Raw genomic sequence first — 14,364 nt, 5'->3', positions numbered from 1 at the left:
GCGGACAGACATCGTAGGCCCTGTAGGCTCAAAGTGGTGGACTTGGTTTGGCTGTCCACCAGAAACATTAACCTGTGAGTAGAGATCACAAAATTTGGGACCCAAGTTCATCGGCCCGTTCAGGATTATTTCTCAAGTGAATCCTGTGGCTTTACGACTGAAGTTACCCCGGACTCTCAGGATCAATAACACTTTCCAATGTCCTCTCCTGAAACCAGCTTTCCTCTCCACCAGATTTTCTCCTAGGCATTCAGTCAGACCTCCACCAGTGCTTGTCCAGTGGTGCCAGGAATTTGGAAAAGATCTTGGACTCCAGAATTTCTAGAGGATGTCTTCAGTTTCTTGTGCACTGGAAAGGGTATGGACCGGAGGAGCGCTCATGGATTCCTGAAAGGTCGTTGCATGCTCCTACCATGAAGAGAAAATTCTTTGAGAACTTTCCTGACAAACCAGGGTTTAGGGGTTCTTTAACCCCTCGTCAAGGTTGGGTGGTACTGTCACAAGCCACCGCACTACGCATGCAGGGCGAGGCGAACGCCGGGTGAGCCTTCACTGAAACTCCTCCTACCTCCTGTCCATCATGCCGGGATCGATCTTGATTGGCTCCTGCTTCTATTTCCTCCTGGTGTGAACACTGCTCTGATGCCAGTAATAGCGTTTCACATGTTTCCGGTTGTGGTCAGTCTCCTATTGTTTCCAGTCGAGTTCCAGTTATCCTGTCAGCCTTATTTCTTCCCTGCCATTTGTACCATCGAAGCGGCACGGTCCGCAAAACATCTGCCACCTGCCGCTTGTGTCATCTAGGCATCACGGTGTGCATTTCAGCTCCCAGCCGCTTGTGTCATCCCAGCGGCACAGAGTGCACTCGCAGTCCTGAGTGTGCAAACCAGCGGCTTGTGTCCACCCGGCAGCACAGGTCGCACCTCAGCGTCCAAAGAACACAACCCAGTTACCATCACTTGTGTCAATCTGGTGACATAGGCCGCACCTCAGCATCCTTAGTATGCAATCCAGCGTACCATCACTCGCTGTGTCAACCCGGCGACATAGGCCGCACCTCAGCGTCCTTAGTACGCTACGGCACAAGTTGCAAACCAGTGTCTTAAGTACAACTCCTCTGTACCATCACTAGTGTCAACTCGGCGACACTAGGTTTCTTCATTTCTACCAACCAAGACATACCAGCCCTCAAGGCTGCTACATGGCCCAGAGACCGCATCTTGCTCACGGCCCACAGGCCGTTACCGGCCAAGGAATACCAGCCCTCAAGGCTGCTACACGGCCCACAAGCCACTACCAGCCAAGGCATACCAGCCCTCAAGGCTGATACATGGCCCAAAGGTCGCATCTTGCTCACGGCTCACACTGCGCAACCAGCCAAGGATTCCAGCCCTCAAGGCTGCTACATGGCCCAAAGGCCGCATCTTGTTCACGGCCCACAGGCTGCAACCTGCCTAAGTAATCTGCTCCTTAGGCTGTAACTGCATTACCTTTCTTGACTAAACCTCCGATTCCTAATGATTTCCCTGTTGATCTGCGCATGCGCAGTAGACTCTGGGTACCGACTAGTGCCCAGAGTTTATTGCTGCGCTCAGTGCACAGGAGCGAGAGGAGGGAGCCCCAGACAGAAACTGCACATGAGCCCCCTCTCTTAATACACCCCGGATGCATGTGTCTCTACATGTGACCCTGCCTGTATTTGTGTTTCTATGTGTGACCCTCCTTTTATATGTGGGTGTCTCTATATGAGACACAGGTAATCCTCCCTGTATGTGTATGACTCTATGTGTGACCTTCCCCGTATATGTTTGTCTCTATGTGTGACGTATGTCTCTAAGGGGTCTATTCATATCTCTAAGGGGTATATTCATGTGTATTACTGGATCCGCTATAATATGTTTCTTTATATATCGTATCAGTTTTTTTTATATTGCAATTCATGTATACATACCTTTGGGGCGCAGCGAAATGATAAAGAGGACTCCGGCGATCCCGTCTTCTTCTGCTGTCCTCTGATCTTTCGTTGAGTTGGAATGGACGTGGTGTCTGCGCATTCGCCAGCGTCGATTAACACGTCACATCAGACCTGCTGAAAGGCGGGGGAACAACTGCCGGGTGACCTGAAGAGAGCAGGAAAGTATTCAAGTTGAGCTTTCCGTTAAACTACTAATCTCTCTCCCCAGACTACAGTATGTAGAAGCAATCCAGGCATTGGGTCTATTCATGAAGTAGTGAAAAGCTCTGTTTAACTGAACACAGGACTTTTCACTGCTTCGTTCTATTCAGGAAGCGTGTTACTGTGGAGAAGTTAATGACTCCCTTTCTGGATCGCTTGCCGTGTGCGAATTAACTGCCAAATGAGATTTGAGAGAAATGCATGAAACTGTGGGGAGACCATCCTGGACCCCCCAAAATGGATAATTTCGATAGCAGGACTGTATAGAAGGCTGTTTGTGGGCATTAGGAAGGTACTGTAGATTTTTAAATGGTGTGAAATGGCTGATTTATGTTTTTTTTTTATATGCAAGAAAATTATAGAAAAACTTTTTTCGTTTAATCTCAAACGAATTAAACGAGAAATGCAAAAAAAAAAAAGAAGGAAAAAGGGTGATTTTGAGATACTTTGAGGGTACCTTGAAAAATTAAATAAAAAAAGATAAACAATTATTTTTCAACTAAAAAAATATTGTAATTAAATTTGGAGTTCCTAAACTAACAAAAAAGTGGATTTTGGGGTAATTGGAGGACATCTTTTTTTAACCCCATAAAATGTAATTATTTAACTAATTAAGCTAATTGGAAACTTCCAGTTGCCTAATTAGTTATTAGGGGGTGTCCAAAGGGTTCAGTAGTGTCCCGACATTTATCCTTAAAATAAAGATTTTCCTTTCCATCTCTCACCCTCAGGGAGGTGCGAATGGAAAGTTGCGAATTCAGTCTGACTGATTCAGTTCGATTTGTTAATTGGATTGCAAAATTAATTCGCTTTGCAAATTCGAAGTGAAAATAGCAACTCTCACCTCGCAACTAATTGCATTGACCCCTAAAACGCATTTGGCCGACAGTTCGACTCCCGGCAGCGTCAGCCCGACAGATGCAGAGATTCGGCAGCGGCAGCCCGACAGCGCTGGAAATCCCGATCGTCCCTAGGTAAGTACAAACTAACCTAACCCCCCCTAACCCTCCTTAGGGGTGCCTAACCCTAATCCCCCTCTCTAAGTGCCTAAACCTATCCCCCCCCTTCCCCGCTGCCTAAACCTAAGCCCCCCCGGGGGTGCCTAATCCTAACCCTCCCTTCCCCTAGCCTAACCCTCTCTGGGGGGGTGCCTAACCCTAAGTCCCCCCGGGTGCCCTAAACCTAAAGTGGCTGTCCACTCGCGGCGCACGGAATCCCTTTGATCAGTCTCCCGGCGTCGGAAAAATGACAGGCGTCTAGATTTAGACGCCTGTCATTTAACCCTCGCTGGGATAAAGCAATCGGGAAGCCGGCTGTCGGGCTTACGTCAGCCGGTTTCCTGATTGAATCCCCCTAAAACTAGTATATAAGGCATTGCTATGATGCCGTAGTATATGATACTTTACGTGCCCATTTAGTTATTTTTTATAAAATGAGCCCATAATCTGTTTTAGGGACTGTGATAAACAGCACCCCAGAGTCCCAGTGACTTCAGCATGTCTTTGAAGGTGCCCATACATGGTAAGTTTTTTTACTCGATATGGACAGTTTCAACAGGTTGTGCAGACCAATCTTATGAAAATAGGTGTTTTTTGTGTGTTCTGCAACCCCGATGTGCGTCCCCGTCCTCTAGTTGGATCGCAGATCAGATGGTTTTGCAGAGAGATCTATGATCTTTTGAGTACAACCTGATTCACTTCTATGCATCTTATCCTATGATTGCAACGATCAATCATACACCATTTGACCACATCTTATGAAAAATTTCAAGGGAAGAATTTCAAGGGCAATCGTACAACACATCTTACCAACTTTGAATTGCACCGTGTGAGGGGCCTTAAGACTGATATACCCCTTTTCCACCAAAATTCCGGGTTTGACCCGGAGTTGGAACAGGGGTCCTGATTCAGACCCGTTCGCGAGCGCTATTCGCGAGCAAGCGGGTCGATGGTGGCCCAGTGCGCATGCGCACGACGGAGCCGACTCCGTCGTGCGCAGGCGCGAGACCCGGATAGCGACGGGCAATCCGTCGCTCCGGGTCTCATACCAAAGGGGGCGTGCTGTCGATGTTGAGTGACAGCACGCCCCCTTTGGTGGGCGGGCTGGGGGCGTGGCTGCCCAGACGGAGGCGTTCCCATCACGTGATGTCAGTGGGAGTGCTTTCGGCTCTGTTAGAGCCGAAAGCACTCTGGGGCTTGAGGCAACGAGACCCTACCACAAGGGTCTCGTCGCAAGCCCGATGGTCACGATGGTCTTGACCATCTTCCTGGCCGCTCGCATAGCTGTGGGTGACCACCCACAGCTATAGCGAGCGGCCAGGAGGCCGCTCTAAAAAACAAGGTCGGCCCTGATTCAGAGCGAGCGCTCTGTCAGAGCGTCCGGCTCTGAATCAGGGCCAGGGTTCTTATCCGGATCAGCGCCGGAATTTTGCCGGTGCTGACTCGGGATATTCCCGAGTTGGCGCCGCTCACACCGGAGTCCAGCATGTAAGTGGTCGCTCACACCGGAGTCCAGCATGTAAGTGGTTGCTTGGAGATGACATCATCTCCAAGCGCCACTGAAGCCGGACCAATTGGCCGGCTTGCAGCGCACTCCAGGTCATCGTGACCTGGAGTGCGCTGTTCTCACAGCCCGTGTTAAACCCTGCTGTTTACCTGGGTTGGATTGCTGGGTCATTCGACCCAGCGATCCAATCCTCTCCCCTTTTACACCAGGGAGATGCCCAGGTTAACCTTTCAATAACCCGGGTTTTAGCTCCGGTGTAAAAAGGGTATTATATTACGCTTCAATAATCATTATTTTAGTTGAAAACAGGGAACTGTTTCATGAATTTAGTAGGCAAAAAGAAACAGTGCTGTAAACAAGACTTTGAATTTACGTTTTTTTTTAAATGTCCTTTGAAATACTCCAATAAATGCACATAGGATAATATCAGTAACAGATGGTGAGGAAGTATGTGCATAAGGAGGAAAGCTGGAGTGTGCCAGATCTGCACCATGAACTGTAGTAGGGACAGCAGCACATAGATGTGCCAGGAGGACGGGAGAGCTACGGGCGCTGTATGAGGGTGTGTGCTAAGCGATTATGTGCCGCCGCCGAACTGGTCACTGGCAGCAGCTAGCAGTGACTGTAGTCAGTGCCGTTGGAGTCGGAGTGCCTGAGCTCTGCTTTCTGCCTCCGCCCATCCTCCTCCTCAGCTCTCCCCCTCCCGTCCGCGCATGCAATCTTCCATCCCAGGCAGGAGTCAGCCGCACAGCATCCCGGCCCTGAGCCCCCGGAGACCCCCAGCCTCACACACAGATCACAGGGGGGGAGAGGAAATGACTGCCGGTGTGGTAGTACATGGGGGATCCGGAGAATGGAACCCTAAGGCCGGCATGAAAGAGTGATTTGTGTCCCGGCTACACACAGGCCGCCCTGAGCCCGGATCTGTACTTAGCAATCACTTTCCCGTTGGTGGCACGTAGCACTTACTGCCCTCCTGAGCCGGTGTGACGCCCCCCGCAGGTATGTGGGGGAGGATGCTCTCGGATTACGGATCCGGATTCAGCAGTTTCACCCCAGGTACGTGTCCCTGAGCCCCCTGTGCTGCTGCCACTGACAGCCTGGCTCCAGCACATGCACACTGGGATCATTGTCAGACAATGGGAAGCTGCTGTGCCCCGTTATGTGTGGCTCAGATATCTCTGACTACATAACAGCGGGGGATCCACATGTCATCCACACGCCATAGTCTATGTACAGACAGCTCTGTTCTCCTCGCTGCAGTAAAGATCATTTAAATCACATATAAAAAAGTTACTTGATAGAATAGTGAAGCCATTCATTCAGTGCACCACGGTTTCCTTTTATAGGAGGAGTTTACCTGTGCCTCATGTAATCACTGCCCAGGACTATTTGTATTATCTGAATTGTGTGATTCCCTATATGCAGAGGTATATATTGGGGAGGGTGATAATGATATGTCCATATTCTGGATTATTGAAAATGTTGCATTTCTCACTTGCAGAGTACTGTTTGTATTTTGGTCAGTGTTGTAATATATACATTAGTGGAATAGGTAGTATACAAAAACCAGAGAGCTAAGTATCCAGTGTACATGCTCAACAGTCAATCAGTAACCTGTATACAAAGGCCTAGCCCTATACCTTATTTACATATACATTCTCACACTTGATTCAGTAATAGTTCATCATGCATATTACTGTTTAGTAGCCTAATAATATCGCTATGGAAAGTTATTTTGCATGCAAACAGTACCAAACACTGCAACTTTGTGCTTGACGTTTATATTACGTAGAATATCTGAAACCCGCACACATCTTATCTTGTGCTTATATCTACAGGAGTTTTCTAGCCCCCTAATTGCTAAATGGTGACTGTCTGTGACTCATTTAAAGGAAGTTAGTTTACTGGATGTTCATTGATCAGATGGCCATTCCAGCTTCTGACATCCAGTACTGTTCTGCTTTTGTTTTCACTTTACCATTTGTCCCTATAAGAAAGTCCCAGGAAAACATTTACCTGTATACAATAAATGTTTTAATTATATTTTGAATTAATATATCAACACCGCCTTCAAGGATGGACATTGCAGTCTGAAATGTTTTTAAAATGTCCCTTAGAGTGTTATGGTGCGTACACACTGTACGATTAAAATGGACGATATTAACGATATCGTTCATATTGTGCATTTTTAGGTGGCCAACGACCTGCGATGCACGGGCACGTATGGACAATAACTATATTGTCCATCACCCGTGCATGCAGATCGAGGGTCATTGGCCATTGTTGGAGGGGAACACGGTGTGCTGGATGTTTGATATCGAACATACAGCACACCTGGGAGATCGTACAACGATATCGTTGCCGATCGTCCCGTGTGTATTCACCATTAGAATTAAATGTTAGAGTGCATATTGAATATATTACTAAGTGCTCATGCTTGTGCACCCCCTAGAGCTAGGTACACGCTCGTACAATTATTGCACCAATCAATCTGTTTATCATGTAGTGTCTAGGCATGAGAGTTCTGTTCAAACACAGATAAAATGGTCCAGAAACGACCGAAAACACTCTGTTTCGGTTATCAGATCGTTCAAAATGGCCAGAAGATATTGTCCAAAAGGCCCCGATATCATATAGTGTTTGTGCATTCACGATAATCAGACCATATTTCCTATTTTTTTTTATGTTTACCTCATCATCCTTGTGGGGGAGGACCTATACAAATTATCAATCCATGAGCCTAAAAATCGTCAGATTTCTCATTTAAACGATAGTGTGCTGCCGATTTCAGGACCTTCCTTCCACTGGCAGAAAAATTGTGCCGATTGTTGGTCTGACCGAAAAAATATCATAGTGTGTAGCTAACTTAACTCTTGTTTCAAGTGAGCTGAGGAGATCTCACTTGACAGCCTTCAGCGTGACCACAATGTGACAGCCACACACAATCCCATTTAGTCCTAATGTGTGATTAGCCTTCCCACAGTCTGCTCCATTACGGTCTTCCTATTGTGCTCTGGATTTGTTTTTCTGCTAATCTACTTGAAACCAGCTTTATGCTTTCTGTGTGTGTGTGTGTTTGTCATAGTAACTTCCAGGTTCTTATTTTTCCTTCACATTTGGACACCGAACATTATTCATATTTCTTGTGGCATTTTTGCTGGTTATTTCTTTGTGTGGTTGGATCTTGCTAAAATATGTTGTCGTACAGTAGTACATGCTCTGAGTGTCTGATATATTTTGTGTAAAGAACCACATTTGCTAACTTCTGGATGTATAGTCTTTCATGTAAAGCTTTTGCAGATTGCTTCTTATGCTTTTTATGTTTTGATGCCTCTATTTGGATGGGGAGAGGAAATGGGAGGGATTTCAGGCTGGCTTCAGGCACTGACCCACCACTATTCTCATCCTCACCAGCCAGTGCTGCTAGCAATTAGCTCATGGAAACATGGTGCTGATCAGTGGGACACAATGCTGATACTGAACACCCCTTTCCTGAGAGCAGGCAGCCTTTCTCATGCACTGTAGCAAAGCTGTTTTCACTTAGACATCACCATAATAAAAACTCCTCTAAATGTTATTTTGGCCTAGATTCAATACTGTGCGACTATACTACAAATGTGCTCTGCATAAGATTAATGACTGGCTCACATTCTGAATTACTTATTGTTTACATGTGTGTAATAGACTATTGTAGTTAAAGAAAGCATGTTATAGTTCCAATGTAATAACATTTCTGTACGAAATCTGTATGATTACAGATATTTTTATAATTACAAGTTTTGAAACTCTTTGTGTGCACTTTAACTTTACGGTAAGTCAGGTTGGTCTTATTATTACACCAGTACTATCAATATACTGACAATGTGTTTTGAAACGTATAGGTATAGTGAGGAATCTTCACCAGGAGCTTTCACTTATGTTTGAGTTTTCAGCAAAGCTTTTATGGTTCTGCTTTGTGGATTTATTTCAAAGTCCAACACTGAGAAAGTTTCTGTATGACTACAGCTGTTGCTGTAAGTATGGGAAGCCCTGACTGACTCTTATACACACATTGCAAAACGTGTCCTCTGCCTCTTGGCAAGACACTTGTCAGTATTGCTAAGCATGCAGCATTTTATGTGTTGGACAATTAAACCCAGAACCCTCTCGCTCATTGCTGACATCTTGACATGAATGGGGAACATTCCTCCAATGTCACATGGGTGCGCTTATGCACAGAAAACGTTGCATGCATCCTCATCAGAGCTGTTGCTCCCATGTGGTAGAGGAGGAGCGTTCCTAATTAACTGTGTCAGCAAAGAGCGATTTAAAATTGAAGTGCATTCCATGATTTAAGTATCCCAGCTATGCAGGAATGCTACTATCTACTCCTACATCATCGCATTGTAGACAACACTTAACGTTTTCGGCTATTCAGGTAGCAGGAAAACGTTAATAAATCCTTCTAGGCTTACCTTATATACCGCCAAGTGAGAATTGCGGTATACAAGGAAAATCCTTGTTTCTGCAAAAAATTATTTTAATATACTCTGGTTCCAAAGACCAATAGGAGCATTTTCTTCATGGATCAACTCAGAAGATGCCCCATAAGTAAGTGAAATAAAGCGTCCTGGAATTAGACCCTCTCACCAGAAAATCATCCAAAACATGACTGATTGGCCCCTTATTAGTAAAATATCAGAATGTTTATTCTTAATAAAATTGAGCAAATAAATAAGAATAGCTTACATCATATAAAATGGCAACAAATAACCAACGCTTTTGTGGACAGATGTAACTTCACACCAACACCACTATGGGGGTGAGCTTTATGGTGGGAAACCTCACAGATGGCAGATGGATCTGACAAAATATGACCCTACGTGTTTTGTCCCCAGAATTGGGTACAATCAAAAATTACTGTATGTCAAACTGAAAGAGTTACTCCACAAGTTCATATATAGAATAGTATTGAATACTATTCTACGTACAAACTTGTAGAGTAAAGGGGGGTATCCACTAGGCGATTTTAGCAAGCGATAGCATGATAACGACGTCGTTATCGTGCAATCGCTTGCAAATCGTGCATGCATCGGGCATGTTTTGGTCGGAAGCAACCAGCGGTGCGCGTGCACGCTGGTCGCTTCCGACATCTATCATCGCGCCGTACATGCTGGTCAACCTGACGATCTCATCAGGTTCAGCATGTGCGGGGATGATGGATGTGCCTGGACTGAACGAGTGAACGTTCAGTCTAGGCACATCACTAGACATACAAACGAGAGCACGATTGCAATGTCATAATCGCGCTCTCGTTTGTATATCTAGTAGTGGATACCCGCCTTTACTCTTTCAGTTTGACATACATTCATTTTTGATTGTATCCCTGAAGAAGTCCCATGCTGGGGACATGAAGAAAATGCTCCCATTGATCTTTGGAACCAGAGTATATTAAAAGAAAACTCACCTTTGCCGTAAGGAGAAGAATTGATTAATTTAATTTAGCAACAAAAACATTGTTCATATCTGTGCACACTTTCAGCGCCCTCAAGATTATATATATATATATATATAATGTGTATGTATGTGTGTGTGTGTGTGGAGATATATATATTATACACACCGTGTGTGTGTATGTGTGTGTGTGTATATATATATATATATATATATATATATATAATGTATGTATGTATGTATGAATGGGGAACATTCCTCCAATGTCACATGGGTGCACTTATGCACAGAAAATGTTGCATGCATCCTCATCAGAGCTATTGCTCCCATATGGTAGAGGAGGAGCGTTCCTAATTAACTGTGTCAGCAAAGAGCAATTTCAAATGGAATTGCATTATAATATATATAATTAGTTTTTTTGAGGACCGTCTAAACTGGATTATACAACTCTATATGAGATCCAATTCCCCCTTCATATAGTATAATTTTTGTCCCTATTACATAGTGTTGTGAGGTGATAAGGGTGATGTTTTTATTCCTCCTATCGGGCCTACTATGAAACCTTTTCAACCTGAGTTCACCCAAATACAACTAATAACCTTCTTTCCGTTTAGTACACAGTTTTATTAAAAAATATAATAGCACATTTAAAACTTATTCTCACATATATGTAGACATCTTGACCATTGTGGGACAGATGTTAGTACACGTCCTGTATCCACTTTGGATCTTGATATCTTGTCACCCAACACGTTTCGTCATAAATGACTTCCTCAGGGGTGTTGCAATGGTGTATGTGTTAATCCCAGTTGGGCTTCAGATAATTGTATGCCTCCAAACTCTTAATCACATGGTGCAATCTTGGATACCACTTGTTAGTGACTGGTTATTTGCTTTTAACAGTACAGGTTGAGTCTCCCATATCCAAAATGCTTGGAATCAGGGGTATTTTGGATAACGGAATATTTCGTATTTTGGAATAATTGCATACCGTAATGAGATGTCTTGGGAATGGGACCCAAATCTAAACACAGAATGCATTTATGTTCTATATACACCTTATACACCCAGCCTGCAGGTAATTTTATACAATATTTTTAATAATTTTGTGAAAAAAGTTTGTGCACATACATGAAATTAATTTGTTACATATACACCCTATACACACAGCCTGAAGGTTATTTTATACTGTATTTTAATAATTTTGTGCTTTAAACAAAGTTTGTGTACATTGAACCATCAGAAAGCAAAGGTTTCACTTTCTCAGTCATGCTAAAAATATTCCGTATTTTGGAATATTTGGATATGGGAGACTCAACCTGTAGTATATATCAATTTAAGGATGGTGGCAATGTAAGCCAGGGGTCTTCAACCTTTAAGGCAGTGTGGGCCACATTAAAAAAATCAACGAAGCCGAGGGCCACTAAGCTATACTGCGGTATTTAAACTCTGCCCCCTCCTACAATTATGACCCATAGCTGCCCCCTCCTACAATTTTAATTATGTCTCATAACTGCCCCCCTCTGCAGTTCCCTCAGTAGTGCCCCTTATACAGTGGCCCCAGTAGTGGTCCGTATTATGCAGTGGCCCCAGTAGTGGTCCCCATTATGCACTGCCCCAGTAGTAGTCCCCCTATGCAGTTCCCCCACTAGGACCCCTTATATAATGGCCCCTAGTAGTGTCCCCCCCCATGCAGTGCCCCCAGTAGTTGTTCCTCTTATGCAGGTGTCCAGTAGTGCCACTTATACAGTGCCCCCAGTAGTGGCCCCCCTTATGCAGTCCCCCAGTAGTGATGCCCCCTATGCAGTGCTTCTTATACAGTGCCCCCTTTAGTGGTCCTCCCTATGCAGAGCCCCCAGTAGTGGTCCCCCTTATATAGTGCCCCCAGTAGTGTCCCCCCCTATGCAGTGCGTGCCCCCAGTAGTGGTTCCTCTTATGCAGGCCCCCAGTAGTGCCCCTTATACAGTGCCCCCAGTAGTGGTCCACCTTATGCAGGCCCCCAGTAGTGATGCCCCCTATGCAGTGCTGCTTATACAGTACCCCTGGTAGTGGTCATCCCTATACAGTGCCCCCAGCAGTAGTGGTCACCCTTATGTAGTGCCCCCAGTAGTGTCCCCCCCTATGCAATGCCCCCAGTAGTGCCATTTATATAGTGCCCCCAGTAGTGGTCCCCCGATGCAGTGCCCCAGTAGTGGTCCCCACCAGCAGTGCAGACAAAGACGCACACGTACTAAAAAAAACCCCAAAACAGTTACCTGGGTCCCCGCTCCTACTCTCGCCGCTGTCCGCACCTCCGTCCTCCAGGGTCGGCCCGCTCTGAATTATGGGACGTCACTCCCATCGCCCATTGCGCGAGCCGGAATATGGAGCTCATGAGTGAGCTCAAGCCCGGCTCCTGCAGTGGGCGCAGCAGCCAATAAGAGTCTGTCTGACTCTCATTGGCTGGCTGTCAATACAAACACACCGCTGCCGGCGGCTGTGTGTTTGTGTGTAGTGCAGACTGCACTTACTGTGGTCTGCACTCCAGGAACCATCGGCGGGCCACGGGGAATGGCTCGGCGGGCCACGGGTTGAAGACCCCTTATGTAAGCTATTAGCATAGGATCAAACAATCAGTCTCTCAGCCAGTCCGTCTTGTTAGCAACTGGTTATCTACTTCTACTGGATATTTAAATCCACCAGGAAGGTAAGCTTTTAGCCTAGACTCAAAATGTCAGACTCTCGGCATACTGCTCAGTTCACCAGTCTGGAAATAAATACATTTCCAGACTGGTGAACTGAGCAGTATATGTCTACTTTGCATTCATATTTTTTTTCTCCACCACACGCTCTCCCTTGGAAACTCCACATGGGAGACGGGGGAGCGTGTGTGGGGGGGACAATATGAATGCAAGGTAAACAAGTGCCGGAAACATAGGGTCTAGTCACAGAGCAATGAAAAGCCTTGTTTAGCTAAAAACAGGGCTTTTCACTGCTTTTGGAAATTCATACAGGGGGTTACAGTGGAGAAGGTTATTCCTTCGGCAGCACCTCCGCTTCATGTATGAGTCGCATCTCCATACTTTTGTTTGGTGGGTGCGATTCATAGAAGAATGGAAAGCTCAGCTTTGCAGTGTAAACATTACGCCATCTCAGGATTACGTAATCTGTACAGAGAAATGAAAAGAGCAGGAAAGTTGATTAATTCTAATTAGCAGGAAAAATGTTTAACCCCCCCCCCCCCCCCTTATTGTCATTGTTTTCTAAAAATATTCAGGCTAACATCAACACTGACACTGAATAGTGCACATGGGCCCTGATTCAGAGCCGGACGCTCTGACCAGAGCGTTCGCTCTGAATCAGGGCCCACCTCCATAAATATGGAGCGTCCTCCTGGACGCTCGTATAGCTGTGGGTCACCATATACGAGCATATACGAGAGTGCAGGATGATGGCCGCGATGCGAGCAGAAGCCTGCGGTTGAGTTTCTCAACCGCAAGGCCAGGAGTGATTTTGGCTCTATCAGAGCCAAAATCACTCCCACTGACATCACTAGTGATGTCAGTGGGGCCGGCTTCTAACGGTAGGGAACGCCTCCGTCTGGCAGGCACGCCCCCGGTACGCCTACCAAAGGGGGCGTGCTGTCAATCAACATCGACAGCATGCCCCCTTTGATCAGACACTACGAGCGAAGGAAAGTCCTTCGCTCGTCGCGTCTCGCGCATGCGCACGACTGAGCTCCCTCCGTCGTGCGCATGCGCAGTGCAGACCATCGACCCACTTGCGAGCGGACAGCCGCTCGCGAGTGGGTCTGAATCAGGCCCATAGTGTCTAGTTTAGGGTTGCAACTTTTATTGTGCCTCAAAAGCAAAAAGGGAAGGGAAAAAAGAAGAAGAGATAAATTGATATCTGAACATGTATGTTTGAACACTTATGTAGTTCATGTAGTGGTTACTGTTCATTAACTTTAACTCCGATTTTTCTAGTTAAAGCCCAATTCATATGCCCGTTATAGTAAATATGTGTGTGTGTATATATAATATATATTATTTTATATACATGTGTTAATAAAACTTCTATATAGTTGAGTATAAGATAACTTCTGTTCTTTCCTAATGTAGTGGTAGTCATACTCCAGGGAATTTCATCCCTACTAATGGTGGGTACACACATGGCAGATATATCTGCAGATGATGGTCGTTCATACACACTGAACGGCCATCATCTGCTTGTGCCCCCGGGTCCCGGCGGCCGGGGGGTGAGTCAGG

General features: G+C 45.6%; 1 protein-coding gene across 2 annotated transcripts in view; it reads left to right on the top strand.

The window, feature by feature from the left end:
* Positions 1-14,364, top strand: part of CEP85L (centrosomal protein 85L) — a 309,647-nt gene that overhangs the window by 118,493 nt on the left and 176,790 nt on the right. The window contains exon 1 of one of the 2 annotated variants that reach the window (XM_088480975.1): positions 5,182-5,740. The exons of the other annotated variant lie outside the window; for it this stretch is intronic. Within the exon in view, the coding sequence (XP_088337101.1) occupies positions 5,686-5,740 (55 nt within the window). The 5' untranslated portion in view covers positions 5,182-5,685. Of the gene's footprint in view, positions 1-5,181; positions 5,741-14,364 lie in introns of those variants that run through there. 2 annotated transcript variants of the gene reach the window in all.

Source organism: Taudactylus pleione, unplaced genomic scaffold, assembly GCF_031769625.1.
Source record: "Taudactylus pleione unplaced genomic scaffold, aTauple2 ptg000259l, whole genome shotgun sequence".
Taxonomy (NCBI): Eukaryota; Metazoa; Chordata; class Amphibia; order Anura; family Myobatrachidae; genus Taudactylus; species Taudactylus pleione.
The sequence above is the reverse complement of the archived record's forward strand: the minus strand, read 5'-3'. Positions and strand labels throughout refer to the sequence as shown.